The sequence below is a fragment of the Eublepharis macularius genome, chromosome 14 (assembly GCF_028583425.1).
Source record: "Eublepharis macularius isolate TG4126 chromosome 14, MPM_Emac_v1.0, whole genome shotgun sequence".
Classification (NCBI taxonomy): Eukaryota; Metazoa; Chordata; class Lepidosauria; order Squamata; family Eublepharidae; genus Eublepharis; species Eublepharis macularius.
In genome coordinates this window covers 60,751,095-60,767,898 of record NC_072803.1, presented here as the reverse complement: position 1 = coordinate 60,767,898, position 16,804 = coordinate 60,751,095, and the positions used below count along the sequence as shown (strand labels likewise).

Below are 16,804 nucleotides of genomic sequence, written 5' to 3'. Positions count from 1 at the left end.
GGCTTCAACTACTATGTGATGGAAAGCAACCTAGGAAATTAATAAAACAAGCAAGTACTTGATCTTGGGCAACTGTGCAATACTGTTGGAGGAGTACAGCTGCGGTGGGGGTGGGGGTTTAGCTGCCATGCCCTGTTCAGCCAGTGAGCTTACCTATGCATGGGGAGCAGTGAGGTCTTGGTTGGCAGAAAGGGCTGTGCTAACAAAACCAGAGAGAGCACTGGAAAACATAACCAAGGACCAGTTTTATTGACTTCCTAATTATATGCATCTATCTAGTATGATGTAACCAAAGCCAGTCCTGAAAATCATAAAAATAGCATGCAGGTAACATACAACAGAGAAAAGGTTAAATCATGGCAACGTGGTCCACCAGGTACCAACAGTTTGGCACTTTATCTCTTGTGTATGAAGAAGCTTGATGGGAGACTGGAGACAGTTGATCTGTTTCTGTTTGGGAACTAGAGCAACCAGTTCAGGCATCACTTGGGCTGTTTTGTTTCTTCCCCTTCAAACTTGACGAGGGTAGGGGGAAAAATCTTACTTAATCCCTACTTACTTTGTAGTGCAGCCTCTGAGAAATATGTCAGATTGGATGCCGCCACCTCAGATTGGAGGGCAACCTTTGAGTCCCAGTGCGTGCTACTGGGCTTTGTGTTTCTGCCTTGGTGGCACACTTGCTTACTTAGCTAGTCTCTGTACCACCTCTCCAGTTGCCCCCCCCCCCTCTCACTGCTTTCCCTTCCTTGGCAGGTGTCTGTGCCCAGGTTTGCTGTGGGAATCGTAATAGGAAGAAATGGAGAAATGATTAAAAAAATCCAGAATGATGCTGGCGTTAGAATTCAGTTTAAACCAGGTTTGTAGACCTTGTGGTTGGCCGGTAGCAGTCTTGGTCTCTTTCTTTTTGATGCAAACCCATAATAAATGGGTCGGGGGGAGCAGAAGGGTATGTTTGGGGGGAAGAAGCACCACAAATCAGTGTAAATTGGCAGAAATGTGAATGCATGTACACATCAAAATAAGAAATCTATTAAACGTAATAAGAATAAAACGATACACTTAGAAATCAGGGGCCAGATTCGCAAGTATCTTTCAGTCATCTCCAGGTCCTTGCATTAATTGGACACAGTACTGGAAGGTGGGGGTACGACGTCTTGGAAGAGCAGTACCTGTGTGTGTCTCTGATCCAGAGGAGTTAGCCGTGTTAGTCTGTAGTAGCAAAATCAAAAAGAGTCCAGTAGCACCTTTAAGACTAACCAATTTTATTGTAGCTGTAAACCTATGGACTTTAAAAAAAAAAATGAAAGCCAAAAATTCAGGGTAAGTCTCAGGAAGACACTTGGGGGTGGGGGGCAGGCCCTTCCCTGGACTCTGCCCTTCTCACTGTCAGCTCAGATACAGCTTCGCTTCCTCCTGTGGTTATGCAGATACGGGTGGTCTGATTGGAGACCTTTACCCTTTAGCATTTGAGTCTTTTGCAAAGCACCGTAAAGATGCCTTTCCTCCTTCCAGTAGAGCTGCAGGGCACTTTTCTTATACAGGGGAGCCTGTAGCATGACCGCTTCTGCTTCAGTTTTGCCTGTCTCCTCTTGCTCCACAGATGATGGGATTAGTCCAGAACGAATCGCACAGGTTATGGGTCTTCCGGATCGGTGTCAACACGCAGCTCACATAATCAATGAGCTCATTCTCACCGCACAGGTGAGCGGGGTGACCTCCAGCATCTCCACAGTGTGTGGGCTGAAGTGCTCCAGCGGAAGCCGGGGGCACGGCCCTGGGGCTGCACCTTTGCATGGCTTGTGTCAGCTGCTGGAAGAGCTTGTGCCAGTGTGCAGAATCGGTGTCTCCTCTAAGTGTTGCAGCGTCTGCCACCCATCAAGACACACTGCTTGGGCTTGCTCTGAGAGAGCCAGAGAAGGCCACAGTGCAGACTGTGATGGCACTCGTTGCCCATCAGCTTTGTCCGGATGCACTTTGGGCGGCCCAGGATGGAGATCCTTGTGGCTTGTTTGGAATGAGGGCAGGGTCGAGCCATCAATTTGCATTGCAGGGAGTGCCTTGGGGGTTGCTTTGTGGATATCCCAAGCTAGACGTGGTGGCTGCAAGACCTGTCTTGATAGAATCAGGTGGCTACTAAGTCCCTGCTGGACGGGGACGGGGAGAGAAGAGGAGCTGAGCCCTCTCTCCGCTCACAACTTCCCACCCACCCCCAAAAACTTCTCAAGCAGTTTCTCTTTCAGTGGTGGGGGGTTCTGTGCTAGAGGAGAAACTGTTTTAAAAAGGAAAAGCAATTTAGGTTCCCTCCCTGCAATGCTACACTCTAAAACTTCCCCCGTGATCATAAAGCAGACATTCCATGTGGCCTGGCTTTAGCTGCGCTGGCCTTGCATCTGCTTGAGCTTGCAAAGAGAGGAAGTAAAAGAAGCAGCTGCATCATCCCATCCTCTTGAGCAGCTCTGTCTTCAGAGATCTGCTACTCCCAGAAAGGGTGGCGGGTTGATGGGCAGTGGCTGCAGCTACTTTTTCTTCCCTTCCCTAATAAACCAGCTAGCTCCCCAAAACAGCCTTGTCCAGGCCAGGGTTTCTGAAGCTTTGTGGATGGGAGCCCCCTTCCTCTCACCAAATTGCAAGCAAGCTAAGCAACTCCCATCAAGAGAGTGAGCCTGAGGAGAGACTGGTGGTGCAGGCCTAAGTAAGTTGCACCTTAGGATAATTCTTCTTAGGGTTTAATGTTGGGGTTGGATCTGATGGATGCCTTTCCCTGACTCCCTTTGGTGCAGGAGGCAGCCTTCTGTGGTGGGGGAACACTCCTTGAAGTACTGGAAAGCACCAGTATAGGCAGAGCAGTCCCTGGGTTCCAGCCCCGTATATTTTGTGATGGTGGTAATGATGCACCTCTGTGGTTTTAGTGATGAGGTTCTCACCCCACTGAATGGGTGTCTGTGTTGATCTGCCTCCATGCTTTGACTTACCTTGCAGGGAGAGTTTGGGGGATGAAGGTTCAGTATCTATTCTGTGTACTGCCCACTTGCCATGAGTTCTCTTTAAGTTAAAGGAATTTACTGATTGAGCTGGCTGTCAGTGGGGCGATGCATTGGAGGGTGGCTGTGGCTCTGGTCCAAGGTGGCAAGTGTTGAGACAGACCTGTTTTGTCTGCTGCCTGTCAGAGTAAACCATCCTGAGCTGGACGGGCCAGTTGTCTGACTCTGTATAAATTGGTTTCATATATTCATAGTATGTGAGTGTGTTACGTGCCGTCAAGTCGCCTCCGACCTATGGCAACCCTATGAATGAGAGACATCCAAAACGTCCTCTCGTTAACACACTTGCTCAGATCCTGCAAACTGGAGGACGTGGCTTCTTTGATTGAGTCAAGCCGCCTCGTTTTAGGTCTTCCTTTTTTCCTACTGCCTTCTACTTTTCCTAGCGTTGTTGACTTTTCCAGAGAATCTTGTCTTCTCATAATGTGACCAAAGTACGATAGCCTCACTTTTGGCATTTTAGCTTCTAGGGAGAATTCAGGCTTGATTTGATCAAGTATAGCATCTCATAATTAAAATACTGCTAAAAATTCTGTCTGAAGAACAGAAGCGCAGTGCACCCTAGTTGGCTTCCTGTTTTCTGTGAAATTTATCAAATAAAATGCATCCTCCAGAAAACAGGCCTTTTAGTAGCAGTACAGAAGGGCTCTTCTTTCGTTGCTTCCCTTGTTCACGGATAGAAACTTGAATCTGGCTGTGTTGTCATGTTAGATCAGAGGGCTTTGGCCCTCTGATCTAACTATGTCTTAGTTTCCACTGTAGCTCCTTGGGCAGCCATCTCCTGCAAGGCAACCAACAGGAAGTGCAGGAGCCTGACCGTGTGTTGATGTATGCCATGTTTTTCCCTTGAAGGAACGTGATGGTTTTGGAAGCCTCGCTGTGGCCCGGGGGAGAGGCCGTGGTCGTGGGGACTGGAGTGTCGGGACTCCTGGAGGCGTGCAGGAAATCACCTACACGGTGCCAGCTGATAAGTGTGGCCTGGTCATTGGCAAAGGTGAGCAGTGTGGGCATTGGAGCCTCCTCCGCGCGAGCCTATTAAGGGACATTATTTGAGCTCTTACTTCTAGGACTTAGGAAGGATCACACCTGATCTGTGGTCTCTTCCCACGGAACATCTTTTGCGCATCCCTTTCCCGTGCCCAATCCCTTTACATGTCCCTGATCTGAGTCCGTGTTGCTAGCGGGATTTTGCGATAACCTCTGGCAAGTGGGTGCTCGGCAGCCAGAAATTCTTCAGCACTAGTTAGTCTGCCAGTTTGCAGGTTCACTACCTGATGCTGCTGTGTATTTCTCGGGCCCAAAACACACAAAGTAATCTGCATCTTGAGGCTTCAGGTAGGTTTAGAGCTCCCCCCATCCCAGGGACTCGTGGTGGATAGCGTGTTAATTTTGTCACGATAGACACGAGAATATTTCTTCACACAACACGTAATCTTTGCATAATTCACAGCCACTAGATGCAAAACCAGCCATTGGCTTAGCTTCAAAAGGGCATTTGGCAAATTCATGGGTCTGGCAGCAGCTGCCAGCTGTGGTGGCTCAGCGGTGACACTTTGGATTCTAAAGAAACTTGTTTGACAATTCCTTCTCCTGAATTTTGGAGAAAGCCATTTTGATTCTCTGATCTGTTACGGTGGTTGCTTTGCTATTGGATGTTGAGAGCTTCCCTGAGCCCATTTGTGGGGAGGGTGGGGTATAAATCAAATAAATAATTTACTCAAATAACTATTTATTCAATACATTGCTCACTGTCTTAGTTTTTCACTTGTCAGCTACTTTATTCCACAATTGCTTTTCAGTATGACTTTTATGGAGTATTAAATTTGTTGGAAATCTCTCTGGAAAAATATTTTTTCAAAGGAGAGATACAAATTCAAATGGAACCTCCATGATCCGAAACAGTATACCTTTGAATGCAAGGCGCAGGGGCGGGGGACAGCAAGGGAAAGCTGCTTTATGTTCTGCTTGCGGAAGGACCTGCCTGCCTACTGTGGGGAACAAGGTACCTGATTAAATGGTCTTTTGGTCTGATCCAACCATGTTCTTCCTACTGTTACATTGACTTTTTGTGTTGTAATTGTTTAAATAATCCTGGAGGGCAAGCGAAGAGGTAAAGGTGGCTTTGCCTCTCGTGCCAGAGGAAGGCTCCTTCTGCGCCAGAAAAGCACTTCTGCTAGTGGATTTTTATGATCTAGCCGTCACATACTTGTGAACTGAACTTCACAGTTTGCATGTCTGTTGAGCGCTCGGTCGTTTACAGAAACGGTTGGCACATGGGACTGGTACACCTGTGCAGGAGCGATCTGTGTCTTAAAAACCTAAGTCTGGACCCTCAGGTGCTTTCTCTGCCTGCCCCCCCCAAAATGAGTGAACTTTAGTCTTTGGTTGACTCATTGAACTGTTGGTGGGTCTCCAATTCTCCCCCCTCCCCTGTGCAAAGTCACTCTGGAGATGGCTGTGGGTGCAGCTTTCCTTTCTTAAGAAAGAGGGGATTGTGAGATTGGGGGGGCAGTTCTCCTGTGCTCTCCTTGCATGCCAGCGCTTGAAAACAGACTGCAGCCTCCTTGGGCCCCTGTTGGATTTCCATGATAAATGCACCAATCTTGACAAATAATGTGGCCAGCCCTGCTCTTGTCAACTCTGCCTTTTAGTGCTGTTTGATTAATTACTTTACAATTTTGCATCCAGCTGGGGCCCTCCTGTTCAGACACTTCCCCCTCCCTTCCAAGAATCGAGTGCGCCTGTTGAGTGACTCCTGCGGCCTTGTGCTGAGCGGGTGATCTTGTTCACGGAAAGGGGCAAATGTCTTCTGACGCTGGCTGGCATCACATCTGCTTTTCCGTGTTGCCTTCTCTGGAGGCCTAACCTGAAGGGGATTTCCCTGCGTTCAGAAGGAAAGGACTTTTGGGGTGTTGGGGCCAGAGCTGGAGAGAAGACAGTGGTGTGCAAACGCTGCCCTCGCTATTGTCTCCATGGAGGCTTTGCTCGTTTTCCTTTTTGTAGTGCTTAAAAAACCTGCAAAACCTGTTTTGACTAGTGGCAACAAAAGGAACGCATTCTGCACCGCAGGAAACGATGCTGCTTTTGTATCTCTGGGACAAAGCTGTAGACTGTTTCCAACCAAAGCGATGGATCTTCTGTGTGGGGTCACGAGTAAGGATTTACTTATAATTGGAGGGTGGGGGCAGGACCACACAACCTCCCTTTCAGCAAGACATGTCCAAAAATTAAATTGGCGTGGCGCTAGAAGAGCAGGAATTGTTGAGTAAACAGCTATTTATCAATTCCCTGTTCTTATTCCTCAAGGAAATGGCTTGGTTTTAGACTCTTCCTGGATGCTTCTTGGAGGGCAGAGGTTTCAGCGTCAAGGCTGGAGGACAGACAACTGGACCTTTCCAGGGCCAGAGAGAGAAGATTACTCGCTGCTCGCTTTCAGTAGAAAATGTTTTGTTGGCTGCAAAGAGGTTAATGAGGTTTAAGCTTCTCCTTTCCGCTGATTGGCACCTTGTTGGCAACATATTTCAAATCCAGGCTAATCCATTGTTCCATTTTTAGCATAAATGAGACTGGAAAAATGATTGCTACTAGCGTAATAATTTTTAATTCATAATTCAAACCGCAGAATACAGTGGTGTTGCATTTCTTTGGCAGCTTTTCACAGGTATGATGTTTTCAGTTTTCACGGCATTAATTGTGGAGGGGACAGTTTGTGCGTTCCCCATTCCATTCTCAAGAACACCTCCCCCCCCCCCCCCGCCCCAGGGTTGGGTTTGCTCTTGGGGGCGTTGAGTAGGCCAACCTGGTTCTTTTGCCGTTTCATCCTTTGACTCTCAGCCGCTCTCCGTGTTTCATGCCTCTCTGGAGCATGCTCCGTCCTCGTTTCTGGTTCATTTACAGCGTGTCATTTTTTCAAGGAGTTCTATTGACCTGGTTTTCTGCTTTCCCAATTGGCATGAAGGCCGGCCAGCCTCACCACCGCAGATAGCGATAAACCAAATCCTTAATAGTGTGTTATGATTTGTTGTAGAGCATTTCAAGAAACTGTGCAGTATAAGTCCTAATTGCTGAAAGTGCTTCACATTATTACATGTTACTGAATGGTTTAGGTTGTTGCTGTGAAGAGACTTGTGAAATAATATGATCCTTGGTGGGGCTAGGGGGAGAATGAATAAAGCACTATATAAATTCTCCATCATCATTTGTGTTAAAGCTTTTTTTTCCCCCGCTCCCCTATATCTGAGCCCCAGTAAGGTGTCATGACTTACAGAGTTCAGCTTGAGGGACCTGGGTTCAAATCCTCAACTTTGGTCCTCAAGCTCATTTTTTCCCCATTGACAAGAGTTGGCCCAATGAGAATACTTTTGTATCCTCTAGTAAACCTATTTTTCCTAGCCTCTAGACAAATGGCTCGTTGTGTGGTCACCTTTCTCCTAGATGGTGACTCTTCAAACAGTATGCTTGAATGTATCCTCTCTATGAAAATCTGTCACGTGCATGGAGGGGGGGAGGCTTTGCTAGAATCCTCCACCCTGACATGCTAATTTCTGTGTTAGAGGTTTGAGCATGTGTGCGTACCTGCAGTGGGAAATGAGAGGGCAGATCAGAATTGTAGACAAGCTACTTACTTAGGTGTTGCTTTTCTTCCCAGTACAGTCAGTCGGTGTCCTGTTCTCCCCCCCCTCCCCCGCCATGTGATTTGCTCTTTGAATAGACCAGATTATGTTCTCCTGGACCAGGTCAGCAACTGCTGTCTGTTCTGAACGAGAAGGAATTGCCTGTTGCCTATTAATGCATTGGGGCGGGGAGGGGGAGCAGTAACCAGGAAGGAATATCTTAAATTGTTTGCCTACATATACCCACTGGAAAGGCAAGTCGTTGCAGATGCTTCCTAATTGGTTCTGTCCACTCCCTCGACAGATTGCCCTCTTTGCTCCGCTGGTCTTAGATTTCAGCTGGTGGCCCCATCGAGGACTGGGCGGGGGAGTCATGCCATGTTTGGTGGCTCCCCGCCCCTTTGCTCTGCTACAGGGAGGCTAACCTCTAATGTGTGAAATTGTGAAAGAGAGAGAGAATTCAGCCATTGTAGCTGCTATGGAACCTTTGTTAGGCAAATTTCATTAAGAGACCAAGACACACTCACACACAACCCATTGTGTGTGTCTTTTGCTTGTTCCCTTTTTGGCTGCCAACTCAAACCAAGTCAGTTTTTAATGAGTCTTGCTACTCTCTATTACGAACTGCTCCTGCGTGCTCATTTTAAAGCACATTGCTGGAGGCAGGGGTCTTGTTCAAAGCAGATGCATGCCAGTTTTCTTTGAAGCTGGTGGACTAAACTCGGGGGGGGGGGGGAGGGGGCATATTATTGTCCTGTGAGAAATGATTGAAACTGTTAATGTTTCCTGCAGTCTTAGAATGCCCTCTCCCAAACATCCTAGAAGGATACCCGCCTCACGTCTACTCAGTTCACTGGTGATGCTCATTTCATGCAGAGACTCGGGTAGTGTCATGGCTCAGTGGCAGGCCATCTGTTTGGTATGCAGAAAGTCCCAGGTTCAGGTCTCAGTGTCCATTTAAAAGGATTGGGTGATGTGGAAGACCTTTACCTGGAGAACTGCTGCCTATCTTAGACAATACTGACCCTGATGGACCAGGGGTCTGGCCAGTGGAAGGCCTCTTTATGTGTTGATGTGTGACTCCGCATAGTGATCCACTTGCATCCTATCCCTTCCAGTTTTTCCCAATGTAGACGCAACAGAACTGTCTTCCCTCTTGAGAATGCTACCTGTTGTGTGTCTATACAAAGTCATGCTAAGGCTCTAAGTCTGCCCCGTTCCAATTTGAATGCATGCCCAGGGGGTGTGCTCTGCTGAGGTTAGTAATTTCCACAGTTGCACACATTCCAGCAGCAAGCAAGGTAGGAGTGAAACGTGCCTCCAGTTTTAACTTAGGCAATTCTCACTCTCCACTAGAGATGGGCACGGAATGGAAAAAAAAGAACTGCTCAGTTCGTGGTTCGTTAATTTCCACTGAACACGAACTTAAAGAACTTACCCAATTTCCGATCCGGTTTGGGGGGCAGGATGGCAGGACGGCCCTCTTCATGCTCAGAGAGCCCAAACTCACAGCGAGTTTTCAGTAGGTTCTCCTCCAGCCACCCTCCGTTTCATGAAGAAGATTGCAATATGGATCTCTTGAGTTATAGAGCCCCAAAGCTTGGGTGTGTGTGTGTGAAAAGCTAAAACTAGGATGGGGAGGGGGAAGAAAGGAAAAAAGCACCCTTTTCCAAAAAACCTCCCCAGGCCCCAGTCAGTAAGAAAAACAAGAAAGCAAGAAGAAAAGAGGCTTTTCAGCCCCTTTTCCAGCAGCCAGAAGTGCAGGCCAAAGATCCAAGTTTCAATCCCAATCCCAACACCACAGCCAGCCGCCAAGCTCTCCTCCCTCTCCCACTCTAGAGAAACTGAAACCAGGAATTACATGGCTTCCCCTATTTATGGAAAAAGCCAAGAGACTGAACAACTCAGAAGCACTCTGGTTGGCAGAAAAACCTGCCTAACATGGTTTTGGAAGGAAGAGATTGGTGTTACCATGGCTGCTGAAGGCCCATCTCCTCAGTTGCCTTGGAGATTCTAACCCTCCCCCCCTTTTCCTGGCTGGATAGGCCAGAGTGGGAGCTCTCTAGTTGGCAGGGACATCTGCCAATCAAACCTGGAGGCCTCAGATTGGGGGCAAGCTAAAGACTGCCACCGTTGCCTGGGCGAGGGAGTGTTTGGTGCCAAAAGTGTCCGAACCGGCAATGGAATGGTAAGATAAGTTTGTTTGGTTCAGAAAAACGTGGTCCCATGGAACACATGGTTCTTTGACTACAAACCAGCCGTTCCATACAGAATTTTGTTCCGTAGTTCGTTTTGTGCCCATCTCTACTCTCCACCCATCAGAAGATGGGAAGCACTGCTGCAGTCGTTCAGTGATAACCCCTTTGGTAAGATTGTGGTGGAGGACCGTGGAGGGCATTTCCTTCCTCCCAGCAGTTTGTTTACTCATGGCCACTGAAAGTTCTGTGGTGACACTCCTACTGAAGTGTTCCAAATGAAGCACCCTTTTTCTCGCATAACTCTTGTGCTTGTTCACACACTGCTCATTTCACTTGTTTACTGTGGGTCTGCTCGTGCTGTAGAAGGATGCAGAGAAAATGATACAGAGGTCGAGGCATACTACTTTTGACCGTGCACTCTGCCTGCGATTAGAACTAGCACATTGGGGAGGATGTTCTAGCCCCATCCCTCTTGGTATTGTGCTATTATTTTTTACCTGGTAAGGGTTTTTTTCCGTTTAGGACCGTTAAAATATGATCATCGACTGCCAAACTGAAGTGGTCTTGTCTAACTTTTTACTAAGGACTTTATCACCTGTGCACGCGTGCGTAAAATCTACATGAGGTGGCAGATCAGACTTGTAGGGTCAGACTCATATAGGTACCACTTTTCTCCCCAGTGGAAGTGGGTCTTTTCCTCTCTGCCAGCAGATCATCTTCCCAGCTCCAAGCCAGAGAGCTCGTTGTGCCTCGGAGCCAGTTCAGGCTCTGAAAGGTTACCTGCAAGAAGAATGCAGAGGGTGAGCTACAAGGCAGCTGTTCCAGTTCCTTCCTTTCCAGTCCTTTCTTGATGTCTTTGTGGGAGGCAGCAGCATCTGGCTCACACCACAATAGGTCCTCCTCCTCCAAACGATGATCGACTAAACGTAAAACAAAACAAACGGCCAAAGCAAATTTTAATTCTCGCTCTCTTTTCTTTCCTTGCCCTTTTCTCTCTTCTTCTGCAGGTGGCGAGAACATCAAGAGCATAAACCAGCAGTCTGGAGCCCATGTGGAACTCCAAAGGAATCCACCTCCCAACACAGACCCCAATGTACGGGTATTCACCATTCGGGGAGTTCCCCAGCAGATCGAGCTTGCAAGACATCTCATAGATGAGAAAGTTGGTGTGAGTACGACAAGCGCACTCAGGTTTCTCAGCCCACCCAGTTCTGACGTCTTAACTCCCGAAACTGCTGCTAGAGAGCAAACGCCTCTCCTTGATGCTTTGGGGAGCAAAGATGGGAAGAGTTTCAGCAAAGGCTGGGTCTGAGAGAAATCCAAAACCCCAGATCACCTTTTGGATTTTAAAAAAATGGATATTGGGACCATTCCTCAAAGCATAATCCCTCCCACCTTTCTTTTTACAGGGTACCAGCCTGGGGGGTCCTGGAGGCTTTGGTCAGAGCCCCTTCAGCCAGCCACCTGCTACTCATCAAAAGTAAGCTTTCTTGCTTGGCTTCTTACGCAGTGTAATGCAGTTGTCCCCCCCACCCCCCACCCCACCAATTTTTTTGTTAGCTTTTTCGTAGCATTTTCCTTGTGCCTGGTGGCTTACAGTATAACAAATAAGCCAAGCAGTCTCTGCCTTGGAATAGGGTTTACAATGTACCATTTCAAGAGGGGAACTACGGGAGAGGGGAGAGAAGCAGAGTAAATAGGGGGAAACTGTGCATTCAGTTCATTGCTTCATCGAAATTAGCAGTGTCTACTCTTAACTGGAAGTAGATCTCGGGCAGACCTGGAATCCTTTAACTAGAGGTGCTGGCTGGGTATTGAACCTAAGGATTCCCGAATGCAGAGCAGGTGGGTTCTGCTCTTAAACTGCGCACCCTCCCGTGCATCTGGACATAGTTCCTTCTTTAAAAAACATAAGAAGCTTCTTTATATCATTTCAGACAATTAGTCCATCTAGCTCAGTATTGTCTACTCTGACTGGCAGCTGCTGAGGAATAGAGGGGTCTTCCCTAGTGCTTGTTAACTGAGAACATGGGAATTGAACTTAGGACCTTCTGCATTCACTAAACCAAGGGCCGTAATCTATGGGCATACTGTCCAGTATTCTGAGTGGGTTCACCTAGCTTGGTATTTTCTGCTCTTACTGGTAGCAGCAGGGTCTTGGGCAGAGAACGGTCTTCTCCAGCCACCATTACTGGCGATCCTTTAACTGGAGATGCCAGAGAATGAACCTGAGACCTTACTGCTCGAAGAGTGTGTACTCTTCAGAGCCACAGCCTCTCCCCTAGGATGGAGACTTAATTTCAGCAGTGGGTGGGGATAAAGGGTTAGTGCTGAAAAGGGGTGAGATTGGCAGATGGGCAGAGAGAGATGGCACCACATCGATGTTCTGGGCGAGAGTTTTAACCATAAGAGGCAGTAAGGGAAAGGTGTGGAGTTATTTAAGAAAGCAGGAGAGCTTCAGTCATCTGAGAGTAGTGGCGCTGAAGAAATGATATTGAGGGGAGAGGGCTTGAAGATAATGACATATCGCTGCCTAATTTCCAGGTGGCAGTTCACCTGAATCTTTTTGGTTACCGGCTGTGGGCTAACAGTCAGTTTTGCTCCTGCTTGGACTCTAACACAGGCAGTTTACTATTTTAAAATTGTTGTCTCAATTGCATGTTTGGAATTTGACATCAAAGCTAGATTTTTATAAAAATGTTAACATGTTCAGAGAGGTGTTTCCTGGTTTGGAAAAGGAATGTAGCTAGTGCACAAATTTACTCAATATTATTGCAAGTGAACAACATTGCGTATAGCTTGAAATCATTTCGTATCAAGTGCTGATATTGAATAGCCACTATTTGCATTGTGTCTCTGGACTGCTTAGGGAGTGTCCACCATTAAAATTCTGAAGAGAATTGGATGGGGAGGGGTGCTTTTGGCTCTGTCTACTTGGTACCCATATTTGAGGAACACGGAGAAATGTTTTTCTGAGGGCTGGGTGAGCCAGTGGTAACCTTGAAGATTCCTTGCTCCATATAGGTTTGCACCCTACCCTTGTGTGAGCAACCTGTAGGTTTTTTTAAAAAACTAGCTTTTGAATTATGCAGGAATTTAACACGGCCCTCTTAGTTGGACTGGGGTGCACCAATACATGAGGGTTTAATTTGTGTTTAATCCATGTGGGAGGATACTGTATGAACCAAGTGCATGTGAATTTTAACAGATCGTGCTTGGAGAATAACGTTCTAGTTGAAACTCCCCTGTGCTTAAGAGCCAGGAAGTGGAATCTCTGAACAACCTCACATGCAGACACAGAAACGAGAGTCTCCTGTGACCAGCCCTGGAGGGATCTTGCACACAACTGGCTCCATTCACAAATTACCATACTGCAAGCAGACATTCAAAGAATGGGATGTAGAAACAGAAAGGTCTACGATAATCTGGGGTAGGGACAAGACAGAGGACTGGAGTGAAAAGGGGAGAGGCCACCTTTGCTGAGAGATGGGCTTTGCTCAAGGTAGGATTATGGTGGATAGCCAGCTGAGATCAGCGTGTCACCACCTGCTTTAGGTACCTTCTTTTCTGGAGGCTTACCTGACATTTGAGATCCACGGCTGCCTTAGTGGCTGCCCTCTCCCTTTAAAGTAGCCCCCCCCCCCCCAGAGGAGGTGAATGTGAGGCTGGAAACAGAGCATGGAATTTGGCGAGGTGGGGGGGGGGAGATACACCATGATGGCCTCTGAAGGGCTGACAGGTCTGAGACTTTAATTGTTTCTGTGTTTTGGTCTGAATCCTTCCAGTGTGGCTGGTCTTTGATAAGTGGGGTGGATGTATGTTATTGCTGGTGTGTTGTGTTTGTTAATATCACTGTTTACTTTTTGCGAGCCGTACAGTAAGAGAGACTCTCTTTTTAAGGGAAATAAATGCAATGGGGAAGAGTTGGTTTGAGAGATCCTCTTGATCATGGAGAGTGAAAGCCACACCGGGGGGGGTGGTGTCTGAGAATAGATGCCGCCTCCGTGGCTAGCTCAGTGCAAGCTCCAGTAACGTAGAGCTTCTGCCCGTGTGGTTATGGTGAATGGTCTGCGGGCCTATCTGGGGCAGGGGAGGGGGCGTAGGGCAGGCAGCTTCCAGCTGTGCCTAGTTTTTTGGGAGCGGGGAGGGCAAGGTAGGCATCTGATTTGTTTCTTGCACCAGTGTCTGAGAAATGCATCTGGTTGCCTGTCCTTCTGTGCCGCTTACTGACTTGCATGATGTCACTCCGGGGAATAGGGCTCAGCCAACCCGACCGGTAGCCTGCTGTTTCTTGTCCGTAGCCTTTTAAGCAGAGTGGGCTCCGTGAGGCTAAGTGAGCAAGTGAGCCCATCTGCAGACAAAGAAGGAAGGCAAGCCGTGCAGGTCGGACATAAATGCATTCATTCCTGCCAGGCAGACTTTCTTGAAGCGGGGAGAGAGTATATTTAGATGCAGAGGAGTTGGCCGTGTGAGTCTGTAGTTGCAAAATAGTAAAGAGTCCAGTAGCACCTTTAAGACTAACTATCTGACGAAGAGAGTTGTGGTTCTTGAAAGCTTATGCTACAGTAAAGTTGATTAGTCTTAAAGGTGCTACTGGAGTCTTTCCTATATTTAGATGGACGCGCTTCTTTGTTTCCATAATCTGTCCAGACCAATGTACTCCTGCTGGCCCAGCCAGTGCTTGGAACAGATCTGACCGTGGTGCTTGTGTTATGCACGGATGCTACGGTGACCGTCTTCCACCCCAGTGAGAGCTAATGATCATCCGCTGCGTAGCCCAGCATAGATGTAACACCTGCCGTTGGTCCTGCATCACCAACCCTCTTGCTTTGTTGTCCACAGTGGGCCTCAGGCGTTCATGACGCAGAGTTGGGGTGGCACCTATCAGACGTGGCAGCAGCCTGGACAGCAGGTTCCAAGTAAGTGTCTCGGGGGGAATGGAACTAAGGGGGGAGGGAGGCGGCGAGCTATTGAGCGGGAGCAGAATCTGGACGAAATTACGCCAAGTCCTTTTCCCCCCTGCAGTGCATGGAATTCACTGCTGCAGGATGCTCTGTTGGCTGCTGGGCTGAATGGAATCCAGCAACTCCAGCACTGGTTTAGGCAGCTCAGTGGCATCTCCCTGTTCAGATGTACACTACCTCTGTGTACCTCTGTCATCTTTGTGAGATCCCTTGTGAGATCCCACTTGCATTTGGCCGCTGAATGTGGAAAGCCCACGCAGCACAGGCTGAGTGCTGGAATTCCGGTCTTCCGGTTGCAGATTTGGGGATATGGACTGTTGTCCCTGCATTTGTTTTTTGCTCCATGATTCCCAGTGTGCTAACTTTGCAACATGCTGGGAGTATTATCAATTAGGATAACTTCATCGGCGTCTGAAGTGGTGCCGTCCCGTGTCACAACCTCTCACGCTGCCAGATGGGTGAAAGGGCTCCAGGGCAGAGCCGGGTCTGATCCTGCAGAGCAGCTGCTATGTTCTTACTCTGTTGAGGGCCAGAGGAAGAGAGAGGGGCACGGCTAAGAACGGTGTGCACTTAGCAAAAGAGCCGTGTTCCTGATGCAAAGGGTAGGAAAAGAGACCCCCTCCTTCTTGAGGCTGCTGACGTACACGGCAAGCAACAAACAGATCCGCTTAGTTTTCTGAACGCACCACAAAATTTCTGCTGTGCCAGTCATAAGATGGCTACTCCAGCTGGTGAAGCAATCACAACATTTTAGAAAGACGGAAGCCCTAGGAAACGCGTTAGTTGGGGACCACCAGTCTGGCAGGCTGAATACGCAGTTTGCTTGCTAGCAGCAGTGGGTGGAATTCCACCACCAAACCACACCTAGTTGGGCTGTGAGGTCTCCGTGGTGCAAACAGAGGGCAAGGTTCTGGCCAAGGATAAAGGCCGCCCTTGCTGGGTGCTATCATACGTGCCCTCCCAGTAACCCTGCTGTAAATTAGGCCAGTATTGCTGCCAGATGGGAGACAAGCCATGGGGTGGCTGAGGAGCATGCTTGAGCCAGCGTGGTGGAGCCCAGAGCTCCCTGGCACGCAGCTTGCTCTTAACTGCCCTGTGCCAGCTCTCAGACTGAGAAGGTGCAGCAACATAGTCTTGTTGAGCCCCACTTTGCTGCTTCTCGCCTCTCCTCTAAACAAAGCTAGCTTCGATTTTCAGCATGTCAGAGCATCTTCCCTCCCATGCGCTGCTGTTCGTGTGCTGCCTTCCAGGTCCCTTCTGCTGCCCTGCCTCTAACTAGCTTGCAAGACTTCAGACTAGCACCAGTGGCTGCCCGGCTTCCTCTCTTTCTGTTTCTTCCTTCTGGTGCTGGCCTCTTCCGCTTAGCTGATCTTCCTGTCTGGGTAGCTGTGGAAGTGGGAGTATTGCCAGCCAGAGCTCAAGCAACACTGAACTCCCAGTTCGATACATGCTTCTTGTTAAGGTGCTGTTGTGACGGTGTTCGGCTCTTGCCAGACGGGCAGGCTGCCACCACCATGAGGCAAGTCCAAAATGTAGATTAGATTGGAAGATGGCTTTTTTAAAACATCAGGGCCAATTCAAGGAGGGTACAGCTATTGAGGGCGATGAGCCAAGATAGTTAAGTACAGCTTCCATGTACAGATGCAGTATATCTCTGAGTAACAGTTATCTGGAAGACCCGTGGGAGGGGCGAGGCTATCCTCTCCTGCTCGTGGCTTTTTGGAAAGCGCCTGCCTGTCTGTTGGACAGATCCCAGCAGGGCTGTGAGAGATGGCTGTGATCTAGTGCCGTGCTCCTTCCAACCTTTCCCGATCTGGAACCCACTGAATTGCAAGCCAGTGTTACGTGGCGGGAAGGGAGGAGAAGTTATGACACAGGTGCACAGTTCAAACATTTTGATTTTCATTTCATATCCACACGTCAGGAAGAGCATGATTATCCTTTTCATTAAATATTGGGAGTATTGTTATTGTTCCAAAAAGTCGTGT

At 48.3% G+C, this 16,804-nt stretch overlaps 1 protein-coding gene across 2 annotated transcripts in view; it reads left to right on the top strand.

The window, feature by feature from the left end:
- FUBP3 (far upstream element binding protein 3) overlaps positions 1-16,804 on the top strand; it is a 65,869-nt gene that overhangs the window by 35,516 nt on the left and 13,549 nt on the right. For both annotated transcript variants that reach the window (XM_054997596.1, XM_054997595.1), the window contains 6 exons: positions 754-856; positions 1,601-1,701; positions 3,894-4,035; positions 10,860-11,020; positions 11,262-11,332; positions 14,695-14,771. In XM_054997596.1, coding sequence (XP_054853571.1) covers positions 754-856; positions 1,601-1,701; positions 3,894-4,035; positions 10,860-11,020; positions 11,262-11,332; positions 14,695-14,771 — 655 coding nt within the window. The remainder of the gene's footprint in view (positions 1-753; positions 857-1,600; positions 1,702-3,893; positions 4,036-10,859; positions 11,021-11,261; positions 11,333-14,694; positions 14,772-16,804) is intronic.